Below are 13,064 nucleotides of genomic sequence, written 5' to 3'. Positions count from 1 at the left end.
CAATTACATCAGACTGTCATTTGGCGTTCGTTTTAAAGTTGTACCTTCAGTTTTGCATCTTCTCGTCAAAGTCGAAAATACTAGGACCCAGATTCCAGGAACAATTCTTCCTGGGATATGACCATTTCACTGCAGCTATAGTACCAAAATAATCGGAGCCATTCTGGAATTTACAAGCAGCTACTTATTAACAAAAAGTGAAAAGGGTAACATGTTTTCACTACACTGGCCTACGAACTATCCCAAAGAATAATATGTTACATCAAAGTGAAAATCCAAGCTCACAATGGCTTAAGAAATCACCCGTTTTGCATTTGCAAATGTGTTCGTGTATAGTTCTCCTCCACTCTTTCTAAGTGCTGATAACTAGAATTTCACCAGTCCTTAACAAACTCTCTTGGTCACCATCATTCAGTGCTGTGATCCAAATGCGACTACTGAAATGGCCAAAATATGTCAATTCCAGTCCCCTCAACTTTAGCTCAGATGTACCCTGTCTCCCGAAGCAGACGATCCAATATGCCAAAATCAACCACAACTTTGGCATCTTGAATACTATTTGCTGGTGATGTCTGATCAATTATGGGTGTAAAATTATGTAGAAATCAGGCCACATATGCTGGCTTTTTAGGCGATAATGCTGCCCGACCTTTTACTGTTTCCTGAGGCAGATGATAAAGTTGGGCATTGTGACCACATTGATTCTCAAAGGAACTCTCCCAAGCACCACCAGTTGTGTTCACTGCCCTCTCATTAAGTCCTTTTTTGGAGGGAGGATTGGCAAATAAGGATTTAATTATGGTCCTTTTTGCTTTTCTTCAACATCATTGACATGTGATTGATGTAACCGTGGCCCATTTGTGTTCCACTCACCAGCCACTGGATGGCCTCAGCTGCTGCATCTTTTTCTGCACTCTTCTTGTTATTACAAGGCTGGCCCATAATTTCCATTCCGTTAAACTCTACCGTAGCTCGGAACTGGCTGTTCTTCAGTTGCTTAGTTTTGTAGGTGGGTGCAGCATATCCAGCTCTTGTGAGCAATGTCTGGAGCTGACTCTTAGAATTATCACCCCCAGGTCCACTGTCAGTTCTTGAAACCAAGGTTGAGGCTGGCTGTGCTGCCAACACAGATGGCTTTGAGGATGTAAGGACCTGACGGCCAAATACAAATCTACCCTCTCCTTGATCCTCTGAGAGCAGCAACCGCACTGCAGAAAGGAGTTCATGAAATGCGTGTGTGTCCATCCTGGGGTTCAGTAGCTGTTCAAGGTTCACCATAATTGACATTAGCTATAGAGGTAACAAGAGGAGAACATATATCCAAAACTCACTTCAAGGGGCAACTGGGAAAGTAAAGTAGAAAGGGGCCCATAAATAAAAAAGAAACTATAAGAACAAAAACTACAGGTTTCCAACAGGTTAAGTCTTAAAATAAACTAAGTTCATTGGTAGTTTAACTTACTTTGGTTTGAATTAACTCATCAAGTTCCCCTTTTAAACATAGATACAGTTCTGCTATAGCAGGTTTCATGAAGAACTCCAGATATCCTCCCAGCATTGTCAAGTGTCCATCCTGCCAGAACAGGAATTCAATCCCATTATATCACTCGTACATAACAAATAAATAAGAAGAAGAAAAATAAGGAACAGCAGCAATAACAGAAAGCAAAAACAACACTAACAACATAAGAGAGCAGTATGCCCACTCCCGCAATCCCAAATAAAAAACATGACACAGTCAGCAAACACCAGAAATGAAAAACTTACTAAAGTCCCTTTTGAAAAGCTTCCACCAAATAGGAGGAGCATTGAGTCAGACACAGCTGTTGAATCCCGTAGGAAAACAGAGTTCACTTTTATCTTCTCATTGAAAACCAGCCATGGATATGGAATTTTAGGTTCCCGAGCATTGACAGAGTTCTAGACAAATGATAAGAACATGAGATGAGATTAAACTAAAACAGAAGCAAGGACATCTTTTCTTCAATGTGATGAACAAGAATGCTTACCGAGTATAGCAGCACCTGACCGTCCTCCATAGTTTTCAGCAGAAATGACTTCTCATTGTGCTGCATTATAAAAGAGAAATGAATCATGTTCTGCATATATATACAACAAACTCACTAACAAACACTGACACAATTTTTAGCCAATAAGCATTTTTAATTACATCCTTGTGGCTAACTTTACTTCCCAATTTGATTAAAAAGGCATGCATTCATCACAAGATAACAATCATGAATCCAACAGATGGAGGAGATTGACAGCATCAAGAATTTAGAAAAGTAATCAGAAAATATTTAGCTTAATTAACACCAGAGCAAATTAATGCTTACCACAACAGAGCAAATTCCAGGATACAGGCCATAGCAAATAACTGCACGGATGAGATGCTCGTCATAACTCCATGCATTATGGGTGGTGGTGTTGGCATCAACAAGATCAGTATCTCTGAGCAAAGAGAAGAATTCCTTCCTAAGAGAATCAATAGCTTTCATCGATTGTGCTGAAAGAAAGTTCTTCCAGCAGTAGTCATATCCAGCAAAGTCTCTTTCAGCAACCTTCCAGCCCTCATAGGCCCGCACAAGAGCAAGGTGATCACTATAATCTCGTGAAAACTGTGACTTTGCAGCCTCAGCAAGCTACAAAGATAAACAAATAAAATAATAACCATAAATTGCATTTAACGATAATGATACAAGGCCACAGTACAAATATCGTAATTCCAAAACTCGCTCCTCCCTCACAAATTCTGGGGGAATAATAACAGTCCAACTCTTTGCCCCGAGTTCTAACCAAGAAACAAAGAGCATGATAAGTCCAATATGTAATAGAATCGGAGAGCTGACTTACATCTTTCTTGTCAAATGGTGTTAGGAAAGGATCTCTGACACTAAGGCCAGAAACAATAGTTAAAACTGGATCCAGGCAGTTTAAGATGGCGCCTACCAAGAGCATCTTTCCAAGTTTTGGCTCCACAGGAAGCATAGTTAGATAGCGTCCTGTCAAGTGACTTAGATTGCATGAGGCTTATTGCTTTAAGAAGATAACATCTCAGCCATTACAAAGAGTTGCAAGCATCACAATACATAATTGAAATATTAAAAGAATAATATATCTCTTCCCACCTAAAACAGTCAGATTCTCGTTCTCATCTAAGGCCCCAATGATCTTTAAATACTCTATGGCATTTTGCACCTATGAAAGATATTAGGAAACAAAATATGAATTGCAGCCAAAAAGCAAAATTTGCAAATAAATCACAACAGTTTCAGGAGGAATAATATGGGGCGAAATCAGCCTGATGGAAATCTAAGTTCCTTTCAGCAATAAAAAATTGTCCAATTGAAGATTTAAGTTAATAACATTGGGCTGAGAAATGTGAAAATGACTGTTACCGCGAGTAACTCTGGTGACTGCAGAGCCCTAGATAAGAACTCAGAAATGCTTCCGAGGTTTAAACTTTTTATTTGCAGACAGAGAGACTGCAGAGGCGTTCTCAAAATTTCTGGCAATTGATACTCTGCAAATGCGTCATATACACATCTAGGATAGAGATGATAACATTCCCCAGGCTGGACACGTCCAGCTCTTCCTCTTCTCTACAATATAAATAAGCAAAAAGAAATGTATTCAATTAGCGTAACAGACTGAAACTTAACATGAGCTGAACATTAAGCACCAAGCAATCTCAAAACTCAAAAACATACACAAATGTTAGTAAATCCTCTCTATATTCATGTTTTTATTTCACTAATTAGAGAACACTAAGCAGGCACACCATCTTGGTATATTCTGAAAAGAAGGAATGGAATGAGCAATTGGGAGCAGTATCAGGTGCGGGCATAGTACGACCAGTGTCAAAGCCCACGTTCCTTAGTCTCTTAAAAGGGAAACAAAGGGAAAACCTCTGTTGGGTGTTTATACAGCAAACCCTAAAGTTCTGAAAAGAATTGAAAAGGCTAAATGCTAATTGGATATATTCTTATACCAGAAAAATGGGGTTGCCTTCAGAAACTTTTTTTCTGCTACTCATTCTACCACACATGCATGCACACAACAATGTAGGTCTACAACTTGAGTTGAATAAAGATAACTTATATACTGCCAGTTCATAATAGTTTTTGTCTAAGCGACCAAAATCTTCAGCCAGAACACATTCTTACTTGTTGAGCAGACACCTTGGAAATCCAGGAAGGAAGCAAACAAGGAGTATTATTCAGTGCGTCATATGAAGTCTCTTTTGCCTTTCCACAATCAAGAACAAAAACAACATCATTAATTGTGATGCTTGTCTCAGCAATATTAGTAGCCAGCACTATTTTCCTCACTCCATCCTCAGGCTCATCAAATATTAACCTCTGCATGCAGTCAACATGGAAACAATAAAAATAGGAGAAACCACGATATAAAAATTGGTTAGAAAGTAGGTTCAGTAGTAACTCCTTCATTCACCATAGATAACAAAGAACTATGGCAGCATCTATGAAGGATGGATTACTTCAGGTGAAGACAAATTATGGCAGCATCAAATAATGGATTGACCATTAACCACAATTATATGCAGAACAGCATCCTATACGCGTATGCAAACAAATTATGCTATCCATTGTACAATAATCAGGGCATTAAAAACTTACCTGCTCAGAACTTGCCATAGAACCATGGCATGCTAGCAACAAGACTCGGCTTGAATCACCTAAGAGAGGATTGGCATGTAACTTTTCCTTCAGAGAGTTGATGTCATCCCATCCAGTCATAAAAACTAGAATAGCACCAGGCCTTTCACTCTCACAGATATTGCACAAAAGATACTCTATGAGATTAAAACCGATACAATCAGGATTCCAACATGCTAGAGATTCCTGAGTCTGGGGACCATACCCATTAAAATCGGCTGCTTTAAGTGCATCCTGAATACATTCCAAGAGGGCAAAAATGATAAGATCCAGGAAATGGAAAAGGACAAAAGCGTTTACGCAATAGCTTGTATACCTCAACAACAGATGCAATTTGGCTTTTCCTCTTTCTTGGTGCCTGTTTGCTCATTTTCCACATCTTTTCTTGACCATAATCATCAATCTGATTGTATGGCGTTAATCTGCAGCCCGTAATTTCCAGAACATCCTCCAGAAAATGAGTTCGAACTGGATATGTAAAACCCTAAATTGGAGGGGAAAAACAAAAGTAGAAAACCATCTCAGACCATTATTACCTATCCTCTGCAACTTGCATTAATAAGTTAATACATAATTCGCTCAGGAAACAGAAGGAAATACACATCAATACATAACATCCCTCCAATACAAGAGAAAACACACAAATTCTTAACAGAAATACACATCTCTGGATGGAGAAATTGCTACTTACGACATTTTTTTTTTAACTTACTGGAACATGAATTATCTGAGCCCTACCAAAGTAGGATGAGAAAAGCTCAGAATCTAGGGTTGCGCTCATCAGAATCAGCCTCAGTTCTGGTCGACGAGGTAGGAGATCCTTGAGAACAATAAGCAGAAAATCTGGCATCAAATGATTACAGTGAGATATCACACTCTATCATCCAAAATTAAAGCCTCAATCTAGTGCTAAATTACCTTCATTCATTCCACGTTCATGAATTTCATCAACAATCACATGAGTTACACCTTTCAAATTTCTATCAACCAGTAATCTTCTCAACAAAATGCCAGTGGTGCAAAAGAGAAGGCGAGTGTCCCTCCCTTTCATACCCTCTAACCGAACCTTATACCCAACCTAAGAACGAAGAAATGCAAGGAAAAGGTCTTTTTTAAATAACCTTAGAAGGTAATAATTTGATCAAATATCCCAAGCAAATTGAGGAAAACTCACTGATTCACCCAATTTCTCCCCTCTCTCTGAAGCAACTCTTTCAGAAACAGACATAGCAGATATTCGTCTAGGCTGTGTACATATAATACTACAAACAGCTCCACGAACAGCTTCTATCTCAGATTCTAGAATGAATTGTGGAATTTGAGTGGTCTTGCCACAGCCAGTTTCACCTGATATGATAACAACCTACACATACAAAATTATGCTCATCAAACGCTATCATCTCATGCTTTCAACACTACGTGCCAAAATAATTATTGTCGAGTGGCATGCTAGCATATTTGAATTAAAAATAATTGCATGATTAGCATGTATCAACATCTACTACCTTAACTTTGAAAACGACAATGTGGAAAACAAAACAAAAATGATTATGCCACTCATGAGAAAATGAGCTGACCCTCAACACACACCAAACCAAATTGTAAAACCAGGACCAAAGTCAGATATAACATCTTGCATAACCTGGGGAATTGAATTTTCATGATAAATAATGACTAACCTGATTCCGTGAAATTGCAGTCAACAATGCATCCTTCTCTTTATAGGCAGGGAGACTTCTCCGAAGTTCCAGCATTTTTCTACCTTCAGGAGATTCCTGTAAAAAATTAGAAAAATATTACATATACGTAGAATAAAGAACATGATTCATCTTATAAGTGATACCTGAATGCCAATCATGCTGAGGAATCTGCCAAGGTAAGACAAACCTGCCAAGCTTGTTGCTTATCACGCAGCTGCAAGCTTCTCCGCCAAAGAATCTTTTCCATTACAACCTTACTAGACGCCAATGATTCTGGTTGCTCAAAAAGCCCTTCATCAGTAGCAATGCTGCCACTACTGTTTGATCTAGAAAAGGAAGCATCTGGAAGCCCTTCCCTCGTCCTAGACTTCTGAGAAAGAAATTCTCCAAGATAGCCCTCGACTCTCCTCAGCAACCCAAGGGGCAAGGTCACCTTTCAATTTATTAAGAAATATATATACATATCACTTAAGAACCGTCTAGTATGAATTAAAAAGAACTCGGGCATTTGAAAAAAATCATCAGGTCTAAGAAACAGCAAGTGAGATGGTGAAGCACATGGAAGCAAGAAATGAGTGTTGTCCACAAAAGCACTGTTAGCACTAGAACTCAAAGTGAAACAAACGCAGTATGTCTTGCATGAATTAAGATTATGTTACACAGAAACATCATTGCAAGGAAACAAATCAATAAGGAATTACCTCTCTCTGAGGGCGCCTGTCATCGAGGTCAAATCTGTAGTTTGGCAGTGGGACCTTACTAAAGACAGCAACTTTTGCATACAGATGGCTGTCAACAATTCTCACAATTAGACTTTTGTGAAGTTATTGAAACACTTACATGCTCACAAAAACAAAAGATACCTATAAAGCCCCATTCTGCTTGCCAAAGCAGCTATTTTCTCAAAATCACGTCTATCTTTTTTCTCCCTTGAAACCAACTCTTGCTTCTCCTTGTCACGTAACAGCATTGTTAGTTTCCGTTTCCAATCATCAATGTTATCAGACGGGGAAGCACCCTGAGTCTGCATTATTAAGAAAAACAAATACCATTAACATTTACATATGCGAGACTCTGAAAATGGATAGGAATGAATTCACAGCAACACAGAAGAAAGTAAATGAAGATTCTCTACTAAGCTAGCAAAGAGAAGTTATACACCACGTAAGTCAAACACCTAAAAAAAGGTCCCAGGTAAGGGGGTTAATTCCTCAACGATTATAAAACCCACTTCGAACAATTGCAAGCAACGCATATCAAAAATCGACATAGCATTTCACATAAGACTTAGTAAACTGAGCCCGACTCAATTAACAAACAAGTTAAGAGCCTAAAGTGAAACGCCCGACTTGCACTTCAAAATTCAGAAGCTGAGCCCTAACTGAAACCTAATCAGCATTTCAAACTGAGTAAACACACCACGAATTCCCCGATTAAAAACCTTACGCATGCACATATACATATAAAACCTCACCGGACGCGATGGCAACTCAACTTCGCGATCGGACCCTTCCTCAGAAACGCCGTCGTCGTAAGCAGAATTGTGCTGCAACTTGGGCTTCTGCAGCTGCTCCTGCTGCTGAGTCTGGTAGTAAGTCAGAGTACCATTGGTGCTCCGACGGTTCAGAGCAGCACTCTGGTTCTCACGGAGCTTGGAGCCAATTGAAGCAGCAGAGTTGTAATTAGGGCTAGTGATGACTGACCGGAGGCGATGGTGCGGAGGAACGTAAACGGCGCCGTACGAAGAAGGAGGCCGGTCCTTCATCGCGAGGAGTGAGGGAGAGGGTGAAGGTGAGGGTTTGAAGGCAATGGGTTTGGGATGTGAAGGTGCGGCGGCGAATTGGAGAGAAGGAGATGGAAGAAAGAGAAAAGCTAGAGATGGTGAGGGCATGCAAAGTGAGAGCAGAATGGCGTCGTCTGGAGATCAGAGGAATATGAGCTTTGTGTTTGTTTCCCGGAAGAAATGGTGAACTCCGGAAGAGAAGACAAAAAGAGAGCTTGTTTAGTATTTTACTTTGAGTGCGCACGTCAGCGCTTCCGTTTGGGCTACGAACTGGATCTTATGCTCTGGGCCTCTGGCATATACGAACTGAACTGATGCCATTGCTTTTCCAGCTTTCCGACATTTTTAAATAATTTTAGATTGAGCGAATTTGAATTTTATTTTGGTGAAGTGGGAGAAATTTTTATTTTAGATTTAGTTTATAAAAAGTACCTATATATCTCCACCCTCCCTAAAAAGCAAAATACTGTATATTATCTTTTCATATCTTTTCAAAGTTCAAACAAATGTAAAATAGAAAAAGTATGTCAACTTGAAGGATGGTTCCAGGCAAGGTCTAAAATATCGATGATATCGGAAATATCGGTAGTCCAAAAATATGGAAATTTCGATGGAAATATCGGGATATTATCGATATCGATAAAAATTGAATAAAAACCATGGAAATTGTAAGAAAAACTTGGAAATTTTTATTAAAACTTTGGAGAATGTCTATGTAGTCAATTATCTATGAGTTTATCACAAAAAATTAGAAGGAAATGCATTGCATGATAGATTTAACTAATTTAAGTTGATTATACAGCAAGCGGGCAAACACTATGAGTGTAAAAAATATATAATAATTAATGAAAAAAGATTAAATACACTGTAATCATTCATATATAATGATTTACTATAATATTTTACACTTTATACATTGCATGGTAAAATACATGAATGACTTAGTACCACATAGAGTTCCTACGAGATTCAAATTTTTCACTATCTTCATCATCTCTATGTGTAGAGTAAGTGTATTGTGAAGAGTAGTCATCAAATGATAAATCCCCAAAATAGTTTTGCATGTAATTGTTAACATACCACCCATATAAATATAAATATTTTAGCATATTATCACAAAAACATAAGTGATATGGTGTTTAAGGTGTTGGAGGAGTAAAATGGGAGAGGTTCATATCCCCTTTGTGCTTTTTTCTCCCCTTTTTCCCTTTTTTTTTTTTTTTATATTAAAACTTTTTTTTTTTCCTTCACATCGATATTTTCGATATTTTCGATATTTTAGCGATATTACACAGATATTTTGATAAAATATTGCTGAAATGTGAGCGAAATTATCGACATCAATATTTTCCGATATTATCGTCGATATTGTCGATATTTATACGATATGTACATGGATATGTTCCGAAATATCCGTGATTCAAAAAAATCGAAATATCCTCGATATTTCCCCGATATTATCGATATTTCAGACTATGATTCCAGGTTAACCTTCTGCACAGAGAGAGAGAGAGAGAGAGAGAGAGAGAGAGAGAGAGAGAGAGAGAGAGAGAGCGCGCCTAAGAAATGGATATGGTTGTGGAACTATCTCAAACCATACCAGAATGAGATTTGACCAAAAATGAAAAGAAAAGAAAAAAGGAGAGAATTATGAGATCCCTTCAAATAAGCTACGGCCTTGAAAACTAAAATCTAGCAATGAATTAAACATAACTTCGATAAATACAAAATAAAGGAAGTAGGAAGTATGTCTCGAAAAAAAAAAACCGACGGTAAAGCAAGAAACAATCTCAAGAATCACAAGGTGCTTTAAGAAAATTAACTTTGATAAATAGGAATACTTTTACTACTACTCCCACCTTCATAAGTTACAGTTTGAAAAACACATCCTTTCTCACCGGTCTTATTCAAGCCCTCAAGTCTTTCTAGTGGGGAAAAAGAAATGAAAAAGCTTTTACTCAGCATATATAGCTAACACCAAAAAAAAAATGCTGTAAATTACATCCTTTTCAAGTTCCCGAAGGAATGAACTGCCTCAGACTCTGGCTTAGTAAGTATAGCCCTTGACGAACATTCCTTTCTTGGCTTCCTCATCCTCACCCTCAGCAGAGTACCTTCCTAGCTGAGCCAAGGAGTTTGCCTTTGCTCGGACCAACAGTGCCCTTTGTGCAGCTTCCACGTTCTCAGGATGTCCTTGCCATGCCTTAAGCACAGAGTTCTGCAGAGCACGTGCATACGAGAAGGAAACATGCCATGGGTTGGGGCTTTGGTTCATTGCATTGAGGTTCAGGGTTGCTTCTGCTTCAGATTGTCCTCCTGACAAGAACTGAAGCAAAGAGAGCAAATATCAATCAGCCCATGGATCAAGGTGAACAAATATCATGAGTACTACATTCTTGTAATATATTTTAATGGGGAAGAGAAAGTGAATAAATAGTAGTACATTGTTGTATTGTTCGCAACTATAAATGACCACAAATATTTGTATTCTATAAAACGACCAGAGCACAGGCTTTCTGTAGAGACTGAACACATAGCTACTTAAAAGTATTTTTCCCACAAATCTCAGTAGGTTTTACAGAAGTGTCTATTAGTCTTCTATATAATAAGAGAAGAATAGTATAGTTAAAATTGCTACAAAGTGATAGGTAATCTTACCATGATTCCTGGTACTGCAGGAGGAACTCTCCTTTTAAGCACTGTGAGTGTATGTTTGGCAATGGTCTCTGGAGAAGCCTTTTCCTTGTGTTCAGCCCCTGGGGTTACCATGCTAGGCTTAAGAAGGATTCCTTCAAACACCACATTGTTTTCAGCCAAGTAACAGAAGACTTCTGCCCAGACCTTCTCTGCCACTTCAAGTGTCCTTTCTATTGGGTGGTCCCCATCAAGAAGAATCTCAGGCTCTACAATGGGCACAAGACCATTGTCCTGCACATAATGGCATAGCAATGAATCATGTATGTTTTATACCAATGACCAACGGGTAAAGAATTTAAAAATACCTACAAATTCATTGCTAAACTACTTTATAAACAAAAAGGCAAAATACTACTTTTATTTTCAGGATAGCAGTAAAATTATCACACCCGTACTCCGTAGGCATTGATTGGAAATCCAAAGAACATAGCTGTCTAATGGTGAACATAGCTGTCTAATGGTGAACATACCTGAGAAATGGCAGCATAACGTGCTAGTCCCCATGCAGCTTCCTTAACAGCCAGAGCAGAAGGACCACAAGGAATGCTAACAACTGTGCGCCTGCACATTTCAAGGATAGGACACTCAGATAAATTTATCTGTCTAATAGAATAGATCAACTGGACAAAAATACAAACTCTATACAGCAGTTGTCCACAAGAAATATTAATTGACTTACCATTTAGCAAAACGAGCACCTTGCTTGTAGTACTCAGCAGAACGGGAAGCCAATCCATCTAAGCCTTGGCACCAAGATTCATTGTTTGATCCTGGTAGAGGAACCAAACCCTGCAAGGGCAACCAAAGAAGCACGTCAATAACAGTTAGGGATCTCAACCAAAGTACTTAGAAATTTCTCAAGCTATAGAACACATATGGTCTAGCGGCACCATACCTTATCAACTTTGATTCCGGGTACAATTTTCTGCTCGCGCAACACGTCCACAAATTTCTTCCCATCTGTTGTTGACTGGTAAAGTGTTTCCTCAAAAAGAATGGCACCTGAAATGTATTCACCTAGGCCAGGAGTGGTCAATAGAAGTTGCCTGTAAGCCTGTCGGTTAACCTCGGTATTGTCCAAGCCAATAGAGTCTAACCTCTTTCCACAAGTTGCATTTGATTCATCGATGGCAAGTATACCACGGCCAGGAGATGCAATAGTTTTCTATAACATCCAAAAAGAAACAAAAATCAGTTAAAGAAAATGAAATAAGATATTAAGCTTTCCACAGACATAAATACATATTGTATGTATACATATATTGCTTACTAAAACAAAAACAAAGTACAATTTGCCACTGATGACTTGAATCTACAAACTCCTATGGAAACACACAGTTCTTTTTTTTTTTTTTCCATAGAAATATCCGTTGTTATGTTATGCAAAATTGCAGTTTTAGTATGCTGTCACATGGGCTTTGAGCTAAGAACTTTTAAAGCTGTGACGGAGAAAACAATAAAAATAAAATACAACTAGTCCGAAGATCAAACCAGCATATTAATCAATTTAATTAACCAAATCATAGCGGAGAGTTAGAAACAGTTTAATTCGATAAAGCAGTGAAATCTCAAACTTATAAACTTGAAACACATGCATATCCTCCACACACAAAATCAAATCAAAACATCAAAAAATAACAGATTAATAAAAAGTGATGATCAGATTCAAACTTTTAACCAGCGATGAAATCAACAACAAAATCTGTGTATGTATAGTGATGAACTGGAAATAAGGTAAGAGAGGACGCACAGCGGTGAGGATGAGTTCGTCGGTGTAGGCCTTAGCTCGGATCGGGACGGCGACTCGGCGAGTAGAGAGGCTGGTGGACGATCCGTGGCGCTGAGTGAAGGACTGCTGGCCGATCCACTGAGACGACGCCGCATTAAGCTTCGCGAGGCTCGAACAGGCCATGGCTTTTTCGAGAGTTTACTTGGAGGCGTCGACTGATTATTTTTCCGGAGAAAGTGTTTTGGTGGTTTGGTTAAGTCTGACTCTTGGGTTGGTGGCTGCGGGAGAGAGAGTGATATAATAAGACGACGTTATTCTTGGAGAGTCCGCAGCTGCCTTTACGAGTTGTAATGTGACGAGGATCATGCGACACTACCAAACGGTCCTTATTGTATCAATCTATGATTTACCAGATTGCCCTAAGTCGAATGACTGTATTATCGTTGGTATGATTTTGGACGCACTACAAATCCTTA

At 38.7% G+C, this 13,064-nt stretch overlaps 2 protein-coding genes across 3 annotated transcripts; both read right to left on the bottom strand.

Moving 5' to 3' along the window:
- Nucleotides 82-8,435, bottom strand: LOC18789475 (DExH-box ATP-dependent RNA helicase DExH5, mitochondrial). Of its 2 annotated transcripts, XM_020553599.1 has the most exons (20): nucleotides 7,854-8,435; nucleotides 7,243-7,403; nucleotides 7,081-7,168; nucleotides 6,567-6,812; nucleotides 6,359-6,454; nucleotides 5,854-6,042; nucleotides 5,598-5,757; nucleotides 5,392-5,522; nucleotides 4,996-5,163; nucleotides 4,885-4,913; nucleotides 4,641-4,782; nucleotides 4,167-4,361; nucleotides 3,399-3,602; nucleotides 3,129-3,198; nucleotides 2,854-3,002; nucleotides 2,337-2,642; nucleotides 2,010-2,069; nucleotides 1,768-1,920; nucleotides 1,463-1,573; nucleotides 82-1,260 (listed from the first exon to the last, which is right to left on the bottom strand). In XM_020553599.1, exons 1-20 carry the CDS (start codon nucleotides 8,268-8,270, stop codon nucleotides 793-795), a joined length of 3,543 nt encoding a protein of 1,180 aa, XP_020409188.1. In that variant the 5' UTR covers nucleotides 8,271-8,435; the 3' UTR covers nucleotides 82-792. The 2 variants fall into 2 exon arrangements, with proteins under 2 accessions (XP_020409188.1, XP_007225431.2); XM_007225369.2 differs by having other exon boundaries at nucleotides 4,641-4,913; nucleotides 7,854-8,434.
- Nucleotides 9,953-13,064, bottom strand: LOC18789666 (fructose-bisphosphate aldolase 3, chloroplastic). The gene is made up of 6 exons (XM_007222950.2): nucleotides 12,610-13,064; nucleotides 11,755-12,024; nucleotides 11,539-11,648; nucleotides 11,330-11,420; nucleotides 10,821-11,090; nucleotides 9,953-10,488 (listed from the first exon to the last, which is right to left on the bottom strand). Exons 1-6 carry the CDS (start codon nucleotides 12,769-12,771, stop codon nucleotides 10,210-10,212), a joined length of 1,182 nt encoding a protein of 393 aa, XP_007223012.1. The 5' UTR covers nucleotides 12,772-13,064; the 3' UTR covers nucleotides 9,953-10,209.

This window comes from Prunus persica, chromosome G1, assembly GCF_000346465.2.
Source record: "Prunus persica cultivar Lovell chromosome G1, Prunus_persica_NCBIv2, whole genome shotgun sequence".
Lineage (NCBI taxonomy): Eukaryota > Viridiplantae > Streptophyta > Magnoliopsida > Rosales > Rosaceae > Prunus > Prunus persica.
The sequence above is the reverse complement of the archived record's forward strand: the minus strand, read 5'-3'. Positions and strand labels throughout refer to the sequence as shown.

What these genes read in the sequence shown, in the direction of transcription:
- LOC18789475 (XM_007225369.2), bottom strand. Translation starts at nt 8,270, where the DNA reads ATGCCCTCACCATCTCTAGCTTTTCTCTTTCTTCCATCTCCTTCTCTC. An exon ending in CTGCAATTTCACGGAATCAG is followed by an intron (nt 6,043 to 6,358) that starts GTTAGTCATTAT and finishes TTGTATGTGTAG; the next exon opens with GTTGTTATCATATCAGGTGA. An exon ending in ATGAGTTAATTCAAACCAAA is followed by an intron (nt 1,261 to 1,462) that starts GTAAGTTAAACT and finishes AACCTTGAACAG; the next exon opens with CTACTGAACCCCAGGATGGA.
- LOC18789666 (XM_007222950.2), bottom strand. Translation starts at nt 12,771, where the DNA reads ATGGCCTGTTCGAGCCTCGCGAAGCTTAATGCGGCGTCGTCTCAGTGG. An exon ending in ACGAACTCATCCTCACCGCT is followed by an intron (nt 12,025 to 12,609) that starts GTGCGTCCTCTC and finishes TGGATGTTATAG; the next exon opens with AAAACTATTGCATCTCCTGG. An exon ending in CCGGAATCAAAGTTGATAAG is followed by an intron (nt 11,649 to 11,754) that starts GTATGGTGCCGC and finishes TTGCCCTTGCAG; the next exon opens with GGTTTGGTTCCTCTACCAGG.